This window comes from Ursus arctos, unplaced genomic scaffold, assembly GCF_023065955.2.
Source record: "Ursus arctos isolate Adak ecotype North America unplaced genomic scaffold, UrsArc2.0 scaffold_16, whole genome shotgun sequence".
In the NCBI taxonomy this organism is placed as follows: domain Eukaryota; kingdom Metazoa; phylum Chordata; class Mammalia; order Carnivora; family Ursidae; genus Ursus; species Ursus arctos.
In genome coordinates, this window is record NW_026622830.1 from 4835701 (window position 1) to 4855535 (window position 19835).

General features: G+C 48.0%; 1 protein-coding gene across 2 annotated transcripts in view; it reads right to left on the bottom strand.

The window, feature by feature from the left end:
* The window catches only part of VAPB (VAMP associated protein B and C), a 58333-nt gene extending 53511 nt beyond the window's left edge, over positions 1-4822 (bottom strand). The window contains exon 1 of one of the 2 annotated variants that reach the window (XM_026503806.4): positions 4491-4822. In XM_026503806.4, the coding sequence (XP_026359591.1) occupies positions 4491-4548 (58 nt within the window). In that variant the 5' untranslated portion in view covers positions 4549-4822. The remainder of the gene's footprint in view (positions 1-4490) is intronic. The other variant, XM_057312457.1, reaches the window with a different exon arrangement.
* Between the last annotated feature and the right edge of the window lie 15013 nt (positions 4823-19835).

The window sequence follows — 19835 nt, forward strand, 5'->3', positions numbered from 1 at the left end:
ACGAAGAGAACTACTGTATGCGTCACAACCATACTCATCAAGGAGCTGTCACCACTTTCCCCAGATATAAGCACATGGCCATGTCGACCCGTTTCTCCCCCTAAGAGTTAACTGTGAAGAAGAGAAGTAAGTGAATAAAAGAAAGTTAACTTCTGATTCACATTTTTCTCCCAGGAACATAAACTCAGAAGTAAATAGTACAATCTAAGAAGATTTAAGTTTGATTAAAGCTTAGTAAGTTTAATGCCACTTACTTTTGATGAGCAAGCTGGTTAATAATTAAATAAATGAAGATAATCTATTCAGGATGGATTTAAACCACCACCATAAAGAATCTTAAGCACACTGCTGACATTTTGTTGTGCTGTAAAACACAGTCTGTTCTATGTGATCATGAAATGTGAAGGAAATCAGTGCTATCCTAAAGCCAAAGAATGAACGCTGTACTTAGCATCAGAAAGATAATGACCGCAGCCAACGGACTCTCTCTGCAGGGTTTTATATTTTTTAGCTTCCTAAACAATATTAAATTACACATTAACTTAAGGGGGTGAACTAATGATTCCAAGCATGCTTTCCCTCACACAAAAGACAGTGTCACTAACCTGTCCTCCATCTACAGCGCCGGGTTCCTATTTTCTCCCCAACCACACCAATCTATCAGTGTCATCCCTACTGACCAACAGTGAGACATCCTGAAGGCCACTGGGTTCATCTCAGAATAAAGCAAAGGTCCACAGTGGGTTTAAACCTCAACTGATCAGCTCATGAGGACAGTTAACAGACCACTCTCACGTGACTGCTTCATGGGCGGGAGGGGGTGCTAGGATGTGAAGGAGGATTAAGAGTCTTGGACAATGACCAAAAAAAACACAAGACATACTATTTACCACAGATGGAATCTGATAGGAGGGCACAGAGAAGAGAAAGAAAAGAACAGACACAAAATGCCCTGAAAGTGACTCACTCAGAAAGCTCTTTGAGCTGGGCAACAAGTAGGGCCTCGGGGTCAGGAGATGCAAGGGAAAGGAAGAGTTAGGCCTTGGAAGATGTGAGATCAACGAAAGAGTAACAACGGAAAGCACACTTTTCACAGGTTTCAAAAGACCCTTAACTCTTTCAGAAAGCCTTCCCCCCCCCCCCCCGCCAAGACCAGTACTATTTCACCAGGGCAAATATCACAGTGTAATGCTTCTTTTCTGATACTTAACACAATGCAGCCTGATACTTTCCAGTAGTCTGAACAAAGTCATATAAGTCTGCATTCTCTTTTCCTCGGTGACATCCTTAACTTCAACAAAATGCCCAAGATGAAAAAGAATCCAACATATATATCCCATATCATCTTAAGCTGCATTTAAAAGATGCTTTTTTTCCTTTAGAAGATAATTAACTTTTTTCCTTTGAATGATAAGTTATTTTAGGCATTTTAATTATTGCTTTCTTATTAAGTTAGCTTACAGGTTTGATTCATCGAAGTGAACCACCTGAAATCAGAGTCACCACCCTCAGTAACTGGGAAGAAATCAGTTAAATGTAGTTCTCATCCCGAAATGAATGAACTCTATACAGCAAGCCAGAGTACTGAGGCTCTATTCTAATTTGTTTTAGTGCTCAGTTTAAAACAAATAAACCAATCTCATAAAGTAGTTTACACATGCCTGCAGAGGCCTCTTCTGAAGTCATGAGCCAACAGCCTTTAACAATTTGACACCATGACTTCTCTTGGACCACTGCCCTAGCAAAAATATCCAGTGACTTTGGCCATCATTACTTTGGCCAACCCAGGGCCAGAAAGATCACTGCTCTCCGCTCTACCTTTCAGGTAAAGAAGCTGAAATGATGAAAGCAGTTGTCCAAATACAACCACCAGGGGTGCCTGGGTGGCACAGCGGTTAAGCGTCTGCCTTCGGCTCAGGGCGTGATCCTGGCGTTATGGGATCGAGCCCCACGTCAGGCTCCTCAGCTATGAGTCTGCTTCTGCCTCTCCCACTCCCCCTGCTTGTGTTCCCTCTCTTGCTGGCTGTCTCTATCTCTGTCGAATAAATAAATAAAATCTTAAAAAAAAAAAAAAAAACAAATACAACTACCAATACCTTTACAATACTGTACATTTCAAAGTTGCTGAACAGCCATAGGATCACTCCTAAGCAACAACAAAACTTTCTACAGGAGACAAGGCAGATATGAGTCCAAATCCCCATGGACTCAAGAATGACCCGACTTTGAGGAGTGAAGCTGCCAGCCCAAGGTCAAACATCTTTATGTGAAAAAACTGGTACAGAAACTTTAATTTTCTCAAATCAGTACCTCTTTCCATAACATTACATACTGGGGGGCCCATGGAGGGATGGGAATCAATCAAGGAAGGACTAGCTAAGGAAAAGCAACACAATTTGAACTCGGACACTGGTTTGTCTGTGCACAGAAGGCCTTGATCTTACTCCTATCTGCTAGCTAGCCTCTTCTACCTTGCCTTGCAAACCCAACAAATGCTCTTTGCTGCTGTCATTCCGAACTACTGGTGGCATCCCAAAGGGGCCCAGTCATCTCAGTCTTTTTGCCTCTATATGTGGGATTTCCTCAGCCTTACAGGCTCCCCAATCATTTCTTCTTTTAGTCTGCTTCCATTTGACCTTTAAATTCAGCACAAATGACACCTTTTTCAGGAGCTGACCTCCTTACTGCTCTCGGAGAACTCTACCTTCTGTCATTGCACAGTCCTGGATGATTCTATCCTCTGCCCCGTTCCCTACACTTAAATTCTGGGGTGGGGGTTGAGAGAGAATGTAATTCTTCCTCTCCGGTATCTGATGTGTGGAGCAGGCACTCAGTAAATGTTTGTGAACTAAATGAATGAATGTGCCAGTACCCAGGAGTAACTCAACCATGCTTCTGGGGTAGAGAACTTCAGACAATTCGAGTGGACACCATCGCCCCCCGCCTTCACTTTCGCTACTTGGATTCCTTGCCCAGGCTGCCTGCTCTAGGAGAAGGCCATGAGAACATCACCCAAACCAAAGTACTGTCATAGAGTTACAATCCAGGCTAGGTTTGTGGGGGGTTTTTTGTTTGCTTTTGTTTTATTTTCATTTTAACTGGAAAATCTTCGGTTCTTTATACCATCTAGAGGCATTTCAGATTGTTATTCTGGGAGGCAAAGTGACAGCCACAGTTCTGGAGTATTTCCCAGGGGTAAGACAGCATAACCGTTGAAGAGTGCGAGCTTTGAAGTCTGAGTTCAAATGTGCCATGTGCCAACTGGGTAACTTTAGGTAAGTTACCCTATACTACCTCCTGCCAGTACATATGAACTAGGGCGCCTCTGGCCAGCATTCATTCCACAGACATCTACTGAGCACCTACTGAGGGCCAAGTGCTGGCAGTCCCTGGTGACCTGGCCATCTGACATAAAGTGTACTCTCATCATATCACCTGTTGTATTTCCTTCACTGCACTTACCACTACCTGAAACACTCTCCTTCGTTGATTTGCCCCCCACCCCACATGCCCCATGAGAAGGTAAGCTCTATGATGCCAGGCAACTTGTCTCTTGTTCATTCCTTGTCTCTCCAGTGCGAAGCACATACCTAGTACATGGTTACTCAACACGTTTTAAAAGGAAGACTGGGAAAGTCTGACGTGGTCCCCACTGCCCCATGATGCTTGTCCTTCAGTGGAGAAGGCAAGGGAGAAAAAACCATAAAAAGTATAAAGCTGCACTTTACAGAGGGCCCTGGCTTGTCACCAGCACACGTGGCGCACTGGGCTTCCCCTGGCTCCGGGTCCAGGCTGCTCTGGTGGGGGGGGGGGGAGGATCTCCGCCCCCGGCGGTCCCCGCACGTCCCCAGCCGCACAGAAGCGGGCCACGGGCACCAGGAGCGCAGCAGAAGACAAGCAGAGCCCCGTCCCATCGCAGCTGCGGGGGCGCTTCCATTCATTTGTCCAACAGAGGTTTATTAGGCTCCTAAAGCGTGCTGGGCACCCGGAAGACAAACGACCAGGTCCTGTCCTCATGGAGTTTCCCTTCTAGTGCAGAAACGCAGTAAACAAGTGCGTAAAACGGTCCTCTGAGGTAGCGTGAGTGCCCTGCCGGCGCGGCGCGGAACAGAGGTGTGACGGGGGGACGGCTGCAGGTGTCCGCCGCGGGCCGCCAGGAGCAAGCAGCCCCGGGGCGTCCCCTGCGGAGGGCGACCCCGCGGAGGGCGGCGCGCGCTCGGCCCGAGCAATCCCCCGGCGGGACGGTAACCGCGCCCAGCGCCTCGAGGGCCGGGCGCGCGCGGGGAGGCTCAGAGCGAGGCGCGGGCCCGGGACGCCCGGCGGCCCGACGGGCTCCGGGCGCCGGGCAGGCGCGCCGTCGGGCGGGGCGGGGACCGCGGGCCGGGCGGGCACCCACGTCACCGCCGCGCCGCCGGTGTCTGCGAGCGCGAGCGGAGGCGCGGGGCGGCCGGGGCAGCCCCGCGGCCAAACATGGCGGGCCTCCGGCTTACCTCGGAATTTGAGCTCGTGCTGCGGCTCGAGGCTCAGGACCTGCTCCACCTTCGCCATGTTCCTCAGCGGCGGGGCACCTCTGCCGGGGAGACCCCCTGAGAGGTCACCTGAGGCGGGAGGCGTTACTGCTGCGCCCCCTTTAAATTTGGAAAGGGGGGGCCGGCCGGGACGCGGGCGGGGGTCGCCTACGGGGTGCGCGCGTGGGGGGGGGCGGTCTACGCGGTGCAGGCGCAGGGGCGGAGGGCGAGGGCGAGGCCGCGGTGCCCGGCGAGCGCACGGCACGCACGCACGCACGCAGCGACGCACGCACGCACGCACGCAGCGGGCTGGCCGGCTCGGCTGCGCGCGCTCAGGCGGCGAGAAGCTGCGCGCGCGGAGCCCCTCCCGGTGTTGTGCGCAGGCGCGGCGCGGGCCGCGGGGCGGGGCTACCGGGTGGCAGGGGGCGGGGTGTCGTGGAAGTCTGGAGGCGGGGCCGTCTGGGATGCTCAGAAGGGAGGACAGTCATCGCGAAGGTTATTTACTCAGGGCCCGTGGGGGCCAGCCGTGGTGTAAAGTGCTGTACTCAATAATAGTAAAAAGAAGAAACTTCCACTTCACCCTTGCTTATGTAGTGCCAGGCACGGGTAGAGACTGAGTAATAATGAAAGTACTATTTATTCTTATCATAAGCATGTTTTTATAAGTGAATGGTGTGTGCTACGCACTGTGACGTATGGTAAGCAATAAATATATAGTAAGCTACCAATTATCACCTGCTGCTTTTGTGCCAGTCTGCTGAGTGCTTTCAATAACAGCACCATCGAATGTAATGAAAGCTACTCTCTATTAAATGTTTACTATGTAAGAAGCACTGTGCTGCATCCTTAATAATACATGCAACAAACATTTACAAATGCAATGATCAGAAAACTTGACCAGGTTCCTATCCTCTAACTAGAACCTGCTGGAGAGCCAGCCTCTGAAAAAATAACCACACAAAGAAATTATGTTATTAAAAATTGCTGGGAACCCAAATCTGCTTGACCTCCAAAGTGAACAGTACATCATTATTGCCATTTAAATATTATGTCATTATGTAATGTTTACTACAGAAAATATGTATTCTTAAGGGGCGCCTGAGTGGCTCAGCTGGTTAAGTGACGGGACTCTTGATTTCAGCTCAGGTGGTGATCTCAGGGTCATGAGATCCAGCCCTGCTCAGGAAGTCTGTTTAAGACTCTCTCTCGGCCCCTCCTCCTCTTGCCCATGTTTGCACGCGCTCTCTCTCTCATTCTCTCAAATAAATAAATAAATCTTTTTTTAAAATTGCGTTCTTAATCGTCTCCTATACATATATATGTAGAAAAAAAACAGACAGCGAGTAGTTAATGTTGACTGTACTGTGGTGGGCATCTGGGTATTCTTTAGAGTATTCTTTCTACTTTTCTGTACACTTGAAATTTTTCATAATAATTAAGGTTTTTTTTTTAAGATAATCTTTGTCTTTTACCTAGAGCATTTGGTCCATTTACACTTATTATATTTACTAATACGTCTGAATTTATTTCTACCACCTTATTTTGTGCTTTCTTTTTGCCGTGCCTGTTTTTTTTTCTTTTTCCTCTCCTTTCTTCCTTAGGGCTGATTTTTTTCCCCCTCATTCTCTTTTCTTCCTCTTATACACTATCTTTGTTGTTTTCATGATTACCCTAGAAACTGTGACATGGGTACTTATGAAAGTCCGATTTTTAAAATGTCTTTACCATGCTTCCTGAAAATTCAAGGACAATGAGACACTTTAACTGTAACCACCCATCCCCAAAATTATATGCCTTAATTGTGGTATATTTTAGGTTTAATCTTTTCTTTTCATCCCATGAGTCATTACTAAATTGTTTTATACAGCCGACATTAGTTTAGACTCAACCACACAGTTACCAATTTCTTTGCCCATCTTTTCTTCTTGCATCTCAGAACGAAACAACCAGGATCACATTCCTTGTGCCTGAAGTACATTCTTTAAATTCTATTTCATTGAGGGTTTGTTGGGCCAAACTCTCTCCATTTTTGTTAATTTGAAAATGACTTTATATTTCCCTTGCTCTTGAAAGATATTTTGGCTGGTTTACTAAGGCAACAGGTCTCTCTCACCACCCCAAAGATACCATTCGCTGGTTTCCAGCTGCCATTGTTACTGTTGAGATTTCAGATGACAACCTCCTATAACAAAATGCCTTGGAATGGATAGCTTAAATAACAGCATTTATTTCTCATGGTTCTGAAGTCCAGGAAGTCCAAGATGAAAGCGCTGGCAGACTCCATGTCTGGTGAGACCCTACCCCCTTCCTGGTTCACAGCCTGCCATTCTCCTGTGCTCTGGGGCTTCTCTCTAAGGGCACTCGTCCTATTGATGAGGGCTTCACCCTCATGACCGAAGCTCCTCTTCCTGGACCCCACCTCCCAACACCATCCCATGGGGGATGAGGTTTCCACATAGGAATTGGGGGGATGGGATACAACCCCTCAGTCTATAGTCTATAGCACTTCCCCTGCTTGAATTCTCAGGCTTTTCTGCATTTGTTGTTCGGTATCTTTCATCCTTCTGGAAAATTCTCAGACAACATTAAACATTGTTGTTGTTTTTTATTGTTGTAAGATACACATAACATGCCATTTACTAGCTTACCTAGGTGAAGTGTGCCATTCAGTGACACTGAATACATTCACACCGTTGGGCAACTGTCACCACCATCCATCTCCAGAACTCTTCCTCTTGCAAAACTGGAACTCCACACCCAGTAAACAATAGCTCCCCATTCACTTCACTAGCCTTGGCGATATCTCAGTATCTTTTCTTCTGGCTTTTACGGTTTTCCATTATCTGATTAACAATTTCCTTATACTAAGTTATCTTTGTCGCCTGGGTGGCTCGGTTGGTTAAGTGTCTGCCTTTGGCTCAGGTCGTGATCCCGGAGTTCTGGGATGGAGCCCTGCATTGGGCAGGCAGTCTGCTTCTCCCTCTCCCTCTGCCCCTGCTCATGTTCTCTCTCTCTCTCTCTGTCTCTCTCAAATAAGTAAATAAAATCTTTAAAAAAAAACAAAAACAAAAACCTGTTGTAATTTTTGCTTTCCTGGTTGGACCTTGACTGACACCACTTGGTACTGAGACTGGCCCCAGGACACAGACCCTCAAAGAAGGTATTCCGGGACTGATGCGGCCACATCCTCATGCGTGACTGCAGGGCCAGTGGGACGGGATCCCAGCTGGGCTGGGCTGGAGTGGGGTCATACCAGCTGGTGACTGGTTCAACTATGTTCAGTGACATCCCGTAAGTAGTTTAAAATCAGTCATGGTGGGAGTGTTTGCACACAGAAATCTGAAACGACTACAAATAAGAATTACTGTTTTCTCCAGACAGCTAGTTTAGCATATAGCAAAGGTTACGAGGAGTCCACAAGAAATACACGGAGGCATCACTACTCATTGCATTATTATCCACATTGGATTGTGACACAGTGCCCACAGAGGAAGGGCCTCAAAGAGCTGAGTGGCTGCTATGCTTTCACGTAGCTGTGAGAACAGAGGACTGTGGGGTGGGGCGGCTGCATCTGGGTGCACTGGGGCTATTACAGAAAGAAAATGACAAACTCTTTAAACATGTAGCTTAACTCACAGTCAGAAAGCCAGGGAGATTCTATGGAGCTCGAATATAATCTTTTACGTCTAGTAGCTATAGGTTTTTGCCCTTGCTGGAAATCATACCCCGAATTTAATTAGGCAGGTTACAGAATTACCACCTAAATGGACTTCATAGATTTTCCAAAATCTCAAGCAGTACATTGGGATGTCTGCTTTGTCTGGCTGAGCCATGACCAAAGACCAGAGAGACCAGAAATGTACACTCACTGGCAGCCGTGGCCAGGAACAGACATGGCGGAGCTGGGCTGGGTGAGAAGGAGGTGCGGGAAGGAGGGATGTGGATGGTTCTCAGGATGGAAACCGTGAGAAGATACCTGTGTCCCATGTGAATGCCCACCCAAGTGCATCTACGGAAGCAGTAACTCTCCAATAATCAAGTGGACCCAGTGACACATTTTGCAGATGACAGTCCTTTTTGCCAGCTGTGCCATTGCTTGCTCACTGGGTTTATTTACAAAGTGGCCGTGGTGGCAGATGTGAAGTTCTGCATGGGCCCGAGAACATGGACTTCTGTCATGAAGCAGACCTGGTCACTGCCACTTAGTGCCTGAGGTGACGACAGCGGAGCCCAGCCCTAAGACCTCAAATGGCACCATTTCCTGGGGAGGGGTGGAGGTTAGAAACCTGCCAATGTGACCACTAAGATAACGTGGGAAAAAAACAAAAACAAAAACAGAATTACAGACTCAAAACAAACAAATAAACAAACCTGAAATGAAAAATTCCTGAACAGGTTTATCGGCAGCCTAAAGGAAAATTAGTGACTGGAGGGGAGGTCTGAGGAAATATCCATGATGTGGGACATAAAAATGAGAGATTAAGCTATGACAGAGAAGTAAAGAGATATGGAGAATGGTCTGTTTTACCGACTTCTCCCTCTCTTTCTCTTTCTCTCTCTATCACAGCCCACAGTAATAAATGTGTTTTATTTGTGACTCACTACATAGATATATGTATAAGTATGTTAATAAATATAACTGAAACAAAAATTTCTTGAAATAATACAATACACTCTGATATTTGCTATTTATTTTCTTTCTCAGTGCTGGTAACAACCTACTAAATTGATTTTATAAGTCACTCTTGGGAAACAACCTACGGTTTGAATAACACTGGTTGAATAAACTACTAGTCAGACTTCCAGAAGAAAAGAGTGAGAGAACGGGGCTGAGGCAATATTTAAAAGAGATGTTGTCACACATGCTCCAATATGGATGAACCTGGAGGATGTTATGCTAAGTGAAATTCGCCTGATACAAAGGGACAAATACTGTATGATTCCACTTCTGTGAGGTTTCTAGAATAGTTAAATTCACAAAGACAGAAAGTAGCATAACCCCCGGTTACTAGGGGTCATGGAAAGGTGGAATGGGGAGCTATTGTTTACTGGGTGTGGAGTTCCAGTTTTGCAAGAGGAAGAGTTCTGGAGATGGATGGTGGTGACAGTTGCCCAACGGTGTGAATGTATTCAGTGTCACTGAATGGCACACTTCACCTAGGTAAGCTAGTAAATGGCATGTTATGTGTATCTTACAACAACAAAAAACAACAACAATGTTTAATGTTGTCTGAGAATTTTCCAGAAGGATGAAAGATACTGAACAACAAATGCAGAAAAGCCTGAGAATTCAAGCAGGGGAAGTGCTATAGACTATAGACTGAGGGGTTGTATCCCATCCCCCCAATTCCTATGTGGAAACCTCATCCCCCATGGGATGGTGTTGGGAGGTGGGGTCCAGGAAGAGGAGCTTCGGTCATGAGGGTGAAGCCCTCATCAATAGGACGAGTGTCCTTAGAGAGAAGCCCCAGAGCACAGGGGAATGGCAGGCTGTGAACCAGGAAGGGGGTAGGGTCTCACCAGACATGGAGTCTGCCAGCGCTTTCATCTTGGACTTACTGCCTGTGGCAGGGGGGGCAGAGGGACAGCGCCAGGTCATTAGACCCCAGGAGCTCAGAGGAGGGCCTTTGTGGAGGTGGGAGCAGACTTCTGAGGAGGGAGTGTGGACTGGCCAGCGCTGGGGGCCTCTGAGAGGACGCAACGTGTCTACTCCTGGGATTACCGTATAAAAGCTGAGGACTGTCAAAACTGCACTGCCAGGTGAGGGGGTCCATGCTGAGGTGATACAGGCAGGAACAGGAAGCCAACAGGTAGAGCAATCCTTTCCACTCCTTGTGCCTGTCTGTAGGTCACCCTCGGCATCCTCCACACGCGCATCCGGCAGTCATGCATTTAGCCTTGGCTACAGAGGATCTCACTGTCTAGGAAGGAGAGTTGGGGGAGGAATACCACACCAGAATCATGACAACTTTGTTCTGGGGGCTGGGAGGAAAATGTAAATGCTCAGAGAGTATTTAGAGAATTGTCTTGGAAAGACGGTAAGAACTTGCCAGAGAGGAAAAACAAAGAAGTGGAGGAATAGCACATGCAAAGGCCCTGGGGTACATGGCCTGCCAGGGCCTGCTTAGGGAAAGGCAGGGAGTAGTAATTGTTACTCAAATATATCTAGCTCCTGTTCTGTGTGAGGTGGTATTTTAGCATAAGTATTAGTTTCCTGTGGTGCTATAACAAATTATCCCAAAATTGTGGCTTTTAACAACTCAAATTTGTTATCTTACATTTCGGGACATCAGAGTTCTGAAGTTGGGTCTGAGGAGGCTAAAATCCATGTGTGTCCCATCTGGAGGCTCCTTGCCTTGTCCGGCTTCTGGAGGTTAGCCACAGTCCTTGACTTGAGGCCCTCCCTTCATCTTTAAAGATAGCAGGGCAGGATCTCCAATCTTCTCTCCTGGACCTCTACTCCCTTTGTACTGAGTATGTCACTGTGGGCCAGATACTACGCTCAGTGCTTTGCTTATGTTAACTTATTCAACCCAGTGTCGAGAGGGGTCATTTATCCCCACTTTACGGATGAGGAGACCAAGACACTGAGAAGTACAGCCAGCAAGGGCCGGGGGAGGGGTCTTCCGTTATGCTTAAGAGTCTAGATTTTACCCTTGGGTATCCTTGCCTATCCCAGTGCTTTTATACAGAGGAGCAACTGACCTATTATTTTGTTTTATTGTATTGTTCTTAAAAACTCCTTGTTTCTTTTTTCTTTTGTTTTTATTTTTGTAATTTGTGTTTTTAAAAAATGTATTGTTTTTAAATACCCTTTTTTGGGGGCAGTAATTTTATCTTTACAGAGAAGTTGCAATGGGCGTACAGAGAGTTCTGTCTACCCCTCAGCCAGTATTCCCAGGGTTATCATTTTAATATCATTTCTCATGACGGTGGTAGCAACATTATTGCTGCTGGAACATTAACTAAACTCTGGACGATTTTTGGAGGTCACAAGTTTTTCCACTAATATCCCCCCCTCCCCCAAGAGTCCACATTGTATTCAGCAAGTTTACTCTTCACAGAGGCCCTCCAGAAGCCCACTGGAGAAGGGCCTGGTACGACACCAGCACGAGCAGCCACGGCTGACCCAGTGCCACGTGCCGGGCGCTGTGCCGAGAGCGCCGCGCGTCTCACACATTCTCACGATGCAGTCCTAATGTCATTTTCTCTGGTTTGCAGATGAGGACGCCAAGGCACGGAGGTTCAGCAACTTGCCCAGGAGGAGTGAGAGGCTGGAGAAGAGGACTTGGATGAAGGGGCCCAGAGCGGTGGGTGAGAGGCATACTTCTCACAACCAGGGGCCCTGGTGCGGGAGTGGGGTCAAGCCCAGGAGTCCCAGTGGCTCTGCCACAGGCCCTTTGCACTCGCTGTTCTCTCTTGCACTGGACTTCCCATGGCAGCCTGTACACTGTCACCGTCATCGCACGACTTCCTGCATACCTGCTGCGTGTTGGGCATCTTGCCAGATGCTGGGGACATGCAGAGCCTCAGGCGGTGTGGGGCACAGGAGACATGTACTCAAGTGGAAATGGACCTTGGGAAGGGAGGCCCCTGGAGAAAAGCCGGCAGGCCTGGGGATGGAGTGTGAAAAGGTGACGGAGGGTGGGTGTGGGCTCTATTGGGTGCTGGTCCTGCTAGAAAGCTGTTCTGGAGGGTTTCCCCGACCGGGCTCTCCAAACCCAGCTTTTATGTCAGCCACACTTTCCCCTCCCCGCCCTCTGCTGTGTCCCACTAGGAAGCCAGCTATGCGTACAGGATGCGTACAGGATGACCTGACACCCCACTTCCGACACCTGGCAGCGGCGTGAAGCACGGCCATCAAGAGAGGAACCAGTGAAGAAGTGAATGGAATGAATGAAGGACGATCTGAGGTCACCAGGCGTTGATGTGGGACGGCCAGCTTGTGCACAGGATTTGTTGAAACCCATGCAGACCTGGCAGCTCAGCACTGGCCTGGGTAAGGGGCTGGGGAGGTCCCTGAGTCAGAGCCGCCCTGCATCTCTGCAGCTTGGAGAGAGGGCAGTCATGGGGCCTGACCCTTGTCCAGGAGGGGGCCCCTCCAGCCTCAGGCTGGAGAGCTTGGGAACAGCTGCCTGCTCAGTTGAGGGTCTCAGTGAACAGGGTGGATGCTGGGAGGTTTGGGGGCAGAGGAAGACCATTGCTTTCACCCTTCTCCCCCTCCCCCCCAGAAGCAAGAACCCCCTTGGTTCTTCATTCCTGACTGTGAGCAACTGGGGGTGCGTTCTTGGTCCCCGTCTCCGCTCCTGGCACGTAAAAGGTGCTCAATAAATGTTTGATGAATGAACGAAATAATGTAATTAAGAATTTGAGGGGGGGTGGTGGGGGAGTCTTTTCAATCCTTAGGACTTGTCTCCAAGCACCCAGAAGGCCACATTTGCATACAAATAATTGATATTCTAATTACAAATCATTTGTATTGATTTATTAAGCAGATCCCCAAAGGATCTCTAGAAGATAATTAGATTCCATGCTCCTTAGGGGTAAGGACGGCATATTTACCTCATTGCTCCCCCAGGCAGTGTGAGGGAGAAGAGCTACACGATAAATGTTTGATGAGGCAGGGAGCGAGCGCGGTCTTATTGTGGGAAGGGTTTATAGGGTCCCCACAGATTATTTCCAGTGGGTTGGGGGTTGGGGGACAGGAAACGCATCCATGTGCGTCTGTGTGTTGGTGTGTATGTAAAATTTGCATACCTGTCTTTTTTCCCCAAGCCCTAGTGATTGCCCACTGTGTGGCCTTCGTTCGAGAAGGAGCATGCGGGCTGGGTACCCCTCCTGCTCTGTCCAGCCTGGAGACAAAGCAAAGCAAGACAGAGTCTCCAGTGGCCCCTCCAGAGAGTGACGAGTGCTGGGAGTGTTACACTTCCGATCTTCTGTGTTTGCGTCTCCCAGTCACCCCAAAGAAATGACAACAGCATGATAAAAAAATCTGTAGCTATAGGTATAGACATTATCTTTCTCTACCACCTATAGGCAACAAGCTTTGCTGCGTTCATTGATCTGAATAAGAATGGAGTTTGCTCTGTGACTGCAGCGTCAAGCGCCCCCACCTCCGCGTCCTGCGGACCCACTGGTCACCCCCAGGGCCCTCCGAGGACAGAAACTGTATGGCAGCCTGGCTGGCCACGTCAGAGAAGGAGGGATCCCCTGAACGCCTTACCCCTAGCACAGGGGTTTGGGGGCTGAGGAACAGAGGAAGGGGGATGGAGGGAGAGAGAGAGAGATGAGAGAGAGGGAGAAGGAAGAGAGGGAGAAAGAGAGATGGGGAAAGCGTGAGAAGGAGGGAGGGATAGAGAGAGGTAGAGAGAAGAATGGAGGGAGGAGAGGGAAAGAGGAGGGATGGAGAGAGACAGAGAGGGATGGGGGGGTGAGAGGAGGAGGGAAGGAGAGGGAGGAAGAGGGAGGGGAGAGAGAGAGGGATGGGGTAGAGAGAGGAATGGAGGGGGAGAGGGAGGGAGGAGAGAGGGGAAGGGATGGAGAGGAAGGAGGAGGGAGGGAGAGGAGGGAGGAAGAGGGAGGAAGAGGGAAAGAGGGAGCTGGAGGGGTTTAAAGTTTGGCTCCTCAGGCTCCACTCCCAGGGATGCTTAGGGCTATGGACTCTCAAGTGACTGTTACAACTTTGTATTTTTATGTGGAGAAAAAACAAAACCAGGCATCACAGTGTGTAAAGCAGGACAGGTTCCCATGGAACCCAGATCATTGCAGAAGGCGCATCATTTCCCGCTGGGAAAGGCCTATTTCTCCCTGGTTGCAGGAGCCCTGGTTCCTGGTTCCCACCCACTCCCAGCAGCTCTGCGGTTTTACTAGAAGTTACTAAGCTGTTGGCAACGTCCTCCAGCCAAAGGCCCCAGGGACACACCTGCCATTGAAGGAGGGAGGAGGGAGGCAGTCCTGCACCTGGGGGAGGTGACTAGGGGGTTGGAGGAAGTGGGGCTTTGCCCTGGGTTGGGTGCGGGCAGGTCAGGGTGGTCCTACGATGGGGGGGGGGTGCCCGCGCCTGGCCGACCAGAGCCGGCCTGTGGCTAACTGGCAAAGTGCAGCCCCAACCAACGCTCGGATTAGCTGGGAGAGGGGATGTGTGGCTAATTTAGGGCCTTTGGACAATGGCCGTGCTTCTGTTGGGGGCTCAGAATGATCACGGACGGGTCTTGTTTTTTGTCTGGACCCACGGTGGTCACGGGTGGCCTGGTGTGATGTGCTGCGGGGGCGGAGGCTGCTTTCTCCTTTTTCTCCTTCCAGCCCGTGTGTCTGTCCCCTGTAAGGCGGGGGACAGTCCCGGTTTCTGCTCCTGGGTTTGGGGGTCAATACAAGTGAGGTTCTTAGCGCCATGCGGCTAGCACGTGGTCAACCCTCCGTAAGATACTAGCCATTAACATGGGGCGCATTTCTGTGTGAAGCCCGGGAGGCCTGTGAGCTTGGGAGCTGCTACTGTTCCCAGGGACGGAGGACATTGCAGGGCAGGTTTGCATGCCTTTTGGTACTTTGTGAGGAAATGAAAATCCCCCTCCCCGCCATCCAGGAAACAGGGCATGACGAACCAGATCTTTGGGTCCCCTGGCCGGCTGCGCCATGGACGCGAGCCTCTGGATTTCGGGGTTTGTGAATTTCGGCACCAAGTTAGGCGTGGAGATGACTTAAAATAAAACCCCCCCAAAACTGGTTCTTCATCATCGATATGTAACTCTGTGATCTCCCCTCTCCCCCAATCTTTAAATGTTACTAAATAACAGCAACCACTTCTTAACTTCAGCAGTTAGCAAAGGGGCCGGGTAGTAAAGACCTCCTGCTGGGCCCCCCTATGGGAAAGGTGTCACCAAAGAACCGGCTCAGCAGATGTGTTCCCTACTGGGGTCCTCATGTGTTTGTGCTGTGATAATGCATGGGTGTGAGAGCCGTCCCTATTTTTCATTTATTTATTCCTCCGTGCTTTCCAGTGGCCAGAGTTTTAACATTTGATTTGGATACTAAACAATGCTGGGTCAGCCTCCCGAAGCGGGTCCCTGGGAAGGCCGCAGGTGACAAGTGTCTGCTGTGGTGCCCACGCTTTACAGATGCCCGGTCCCTTCCCACCTTGTCTTTGCTCCCGGCTCCCAGCCTCGGATTCCTCCTGCTCAGACCCCTCGGATCTGTGCTGTTCTCCTGTAGCTGGGGCTACAAGCCACCTTTTGTCTTTTCCCCATTTTACTTTGCAGCTGCAGTCACTTGTGTTTTCTTCATTCTGCACTGTGTGTGCACTCGTGGGCACGTGTGGGTGTGTGTATTTTTTTAAACTCCAGCATTATGAAAGTAAAGACAAATTTTTCTCTGTTTTAGGCTGTATTAGAGAAACAATAAAGAAGTCCCTGATGGATTCACGGTGGAAAAAAAAAAAAAGCAGGCACCGAATGCGTGTGGTTTGGTGTCAGACAGTTGGATGCCGGGGCTAGCAATGAAACTGACATGTGTATTACTGGTGCGATCAGTAACATTGGCTTACGCAGCTGGACTGTTTGCCGTCATTAGCTATTCACAGCCACCCCATGAAGATGTATCGTTATCGTTTCGCAAATAATATCACACTCCGACTCACAGAGGAGGCAGCCAAAGCTGCAGCACAGTGCCTGAGTCAGCGAAATTCCAAGTGTCTTCTGGCTGGCCTTGGAGCCCTCTTGGAAACATGAGCCCTGAGTCATTCATTGCAGAGCCTATCTTCCAAGTAAATGCAATTTTATTCTACTTCTTGAAATGCTCTCAACGAGATTTCTGGATCACGTTAACCTGCACATCCTTTTAATCTAGCTCATGCCAAAGAGCCTTTCCAGGCTGGTGAGATTCTTCTTCTTCTGTTCCAGGTGGCTGTGTTTGCTTTTGTTTTTGTTTTTGTGGTGGGGGGGGAGGGGGTAACCTGATATACTCAGTGATCATCTCCTTATAAGGACTCTTAAGAGGCTTCAAAACTTCAGCACCCGCAAGGCTGTTAACAGGCCATTTATTAAAACTGCCCCTTGGCCACCCATGTTCCCATCTCTTACTACATTCAGAAGATTTGCTTTGGGAGAAGTCATTTAAGAACAGGGCAAGAAAACCCACAGGGATCCTCCTCCTTTAACATAAGGCTATCATGTTGGAAATAGGAAGTAGAGAAATAAATTCAAGCAAAACATGCTTTGTGGGCTATTTTATGATTTGGGGGCCCAGACGGTTAATAACTGACCCATTCAGACAGCAGGTCTGATTCCGTTGATAAAGAACCCCCACGTCATTGCTACAGTAGCTGCTCAGACTATGATGTGTTCTCATTTACAGGCAAAGAGGACACTCGACCCGTCGCCGGAGCCACGGTTGAAATGGGCACGCTGATGATAGTACACCACTGGCGTGGCTTCCGGGCCCCAAGACTGTGCGTTAACCTCCCATTTATGTTCACAGCCCTGCAATTTTCTTCTTAAGAATGCCCAGTCTCTAATGGAATGGAGACATAATAGTCTCATTATGTTTTCCATATATTTTATTTTAACAGAGGCCTGAAGGTAACATTCTCCACTGAGTACTAATGAAGAGAATTCTGGTTCTCTTGTTCTGTTTCCCACCCTTCAACGGTGGTATCTGTGGTTATGTCAACTTTAAAAAGGTGATCTCTGCAGGCTTACGTTGTTTCCCAGAAGTTGCCGAAAGGATGTACTGAAGATAAACAATGGAAGTGACCAGAGGTCGGGTTAAAATCATTATTAACAAGGTGACTCATTCCGACGAGGTGTTAGCTGTCAAATCTTTTTTCCTTTCCTCTCTCTTGTAAGCTCCAGCAGTGGTCCCTTGCAGAGGGTATAAAAGGAAGTGATCATTTGATTCTCCTGGGGGGGTAAATTCTAGAAAGCTGAGATGCCTGACTTCCCAACCAACACTGACGTTTTTCAGCAGAGAATCATGTTTGTGGTTAGTATTAATATAAGTCAAACAACTGAAAATATTAAAAGGCTTTGCATTTTATTTTATAATTTACCATCGTAAAGGCAATCTCGTTCTTAACTTTTAATGGGAAAAAAAAAAAAGGCTGCAATAAACATTAAGGTTGCTTAGAAACCCCAGTCCACGATTTGGTTCTTATACGCTCGAAGGCAGGCAGCCAGTTGCTTGTGGGAAAATAAAGCAAATTTGTTTTGTGTATGCATTTCAAACACCCCTGTTTGTTTCGGGTGCCTGCTAATTTGTTTCTTCCTTTTTGGCATAGAGTCGTTCTCTTTTTCTTGGCATCTATAAACGAGACTGGCTTCCCCAACAGTACTATTTTGACAGGCTATAGACTAATATTCTTCTTCTGAACATATATTTATTTATATCCCCTCTTTCTAAGAGGATTTAGGACAGCTTGAAAAGATTTACATCAAATATCAAAATTAAAAAATGTGTAAAGTTCTACACACTTGCTCCAATGTGGCTCTAAGCTTTTTACTGACCACATTGAAGGGTGTGTGTGTGTGTGTGTGTGTGTGTTTCCGAAGTTCTTATTTAAATTCCAGTTAGTTAACTACAGCGTTAGTTTCAGGTGTACAGTGATTCAGCATTTCCATCCATCACCGGGTGCTTATCACAACAAGTGCCCTCGTTCATTCCCGGCCCGTTTCCTCTGTCCCCTATCCACCTCCCCTCTGGGAACCGCCAGTGTGTTCTCTATAGTTAAGAGTCTGTTTCTTGGTTTTCCTCTCCCTCTTTTCTTTTTCCCCTTTGCTCATTTGTTTTGTTTCTTAAATTCCACATAGGAGTGAAATCATATGGTATTTGTCTTTCTCTGACTTATTTCGCTTAGCGTTACACTCTCTAGCTCCATCTGTGTTGTTGCAAATGGCAAGATTTCATTCTTTTTATGGCTGAATAGTGTTCCAGTGTGTGTGTGTGTGTGTGTGTGTGTGTGTGCCACATCTTCCTTACCTATTCATCAATTGTTGGACACTTGGGCTGTTTCCATAATTTGGCTATTGCGGATAATGCTGTAATAAACATCGGGGGACATGTATCCCTTCAAATTAGTAATTGTTGTATTTTGCGTAAATACTGAGTAGTGCAATAGCTGGATCGTAGGGTAGTTCTATTTTTAACTTTTTGAGGAACCTCCACACTGTGTTCCGGAGAGACGGCACCGGCGTGCATTCCCACCAACAGTGCACGAGGGTTTGAAGGGAAGGTGTGTCCTGAGAAGGAAGACTGAGACGAAGTCACTTCAGTCTATCTATTCGGCCAATTTCCATTAAGGATCTGAGAAGGGATTAGGGTGCAGGAACTCCTGAATTTTCGCTTTTAATTTTGTTGTTGTTGGTTATTAAGTAAACTCTCCACCCAACACGGGGCTTGAACTCTCGACCCTGAGATGAAGAGCCGCGTGCTCCAGGGACTGTGCCGGCCAGGCGCCCCTGTTTGTTTTTAATAAGAAAAAACCCACACCTACACACAGTAAACTAATGTAAGAAAGAATGCAAGTATGTATAAAGCACAGAGCGAACCGAAGGTGACATTTGTCACCCAAGCCTTTCTCCTCGGAGATAATGACTGCTCACAGCTTGGAGGATGCATTTCCGGATCCCAGAAGCATGCACATATTGTAAAGGTGTGTGTGTAAGTTATTTTATATAAACAGAGTCGGATTCCACATACATACTCGTGTTCTCTTTTTTTTCCATTCCGCTATATATTGGGCAACTCTCCACTAATTCGTACGTGACAGTTTGCTTCTTCTCTGTTCTTTCTCCAAAAGTAATAAACAAGGCTGCAGAGCTATTCTTGTCGACCTAGGGATTCTCGTACGGAACCCGTGTGTGTGTGTGTGTGGGGGGGGTGATGTCTTTAAATGTGGGTCATTTCCCTCTTTGAGGGTTGCTCTTTTTGCTTTGTAGACACTGTTAGTAAAGACAGTAATCTGTTTTTTTATGTATGTAGCAAACATTTTCCCCAGTTTTTGTTTCGCCTTTCAGCTTTGGCCATGGCCTCTCCTGCTCTATCTTATCACAGAGCCAGGCGGAGGACCCGAGAGTTGACCGTGGGCCTGTGGCTCATCCCGGCATCGTCCTCCCCATCGTCCCCATTGTCCTCCATTGTCCCCCCTCGTGCAGCTCCCGCTGTGGGTGGACGTATTGCCTGTGATACTGGAGCGTATGCGCTAAGAAACGTATTTCCTTTCAGTAACAATTAAAAAGCCCCACAAAACATCTATCGAACAGGGAAATGCAAATTCCACTGTCACACATCACCACACACCTGCCAGGATGATGAAACGGAGACTTCTAGCAAGTGCTG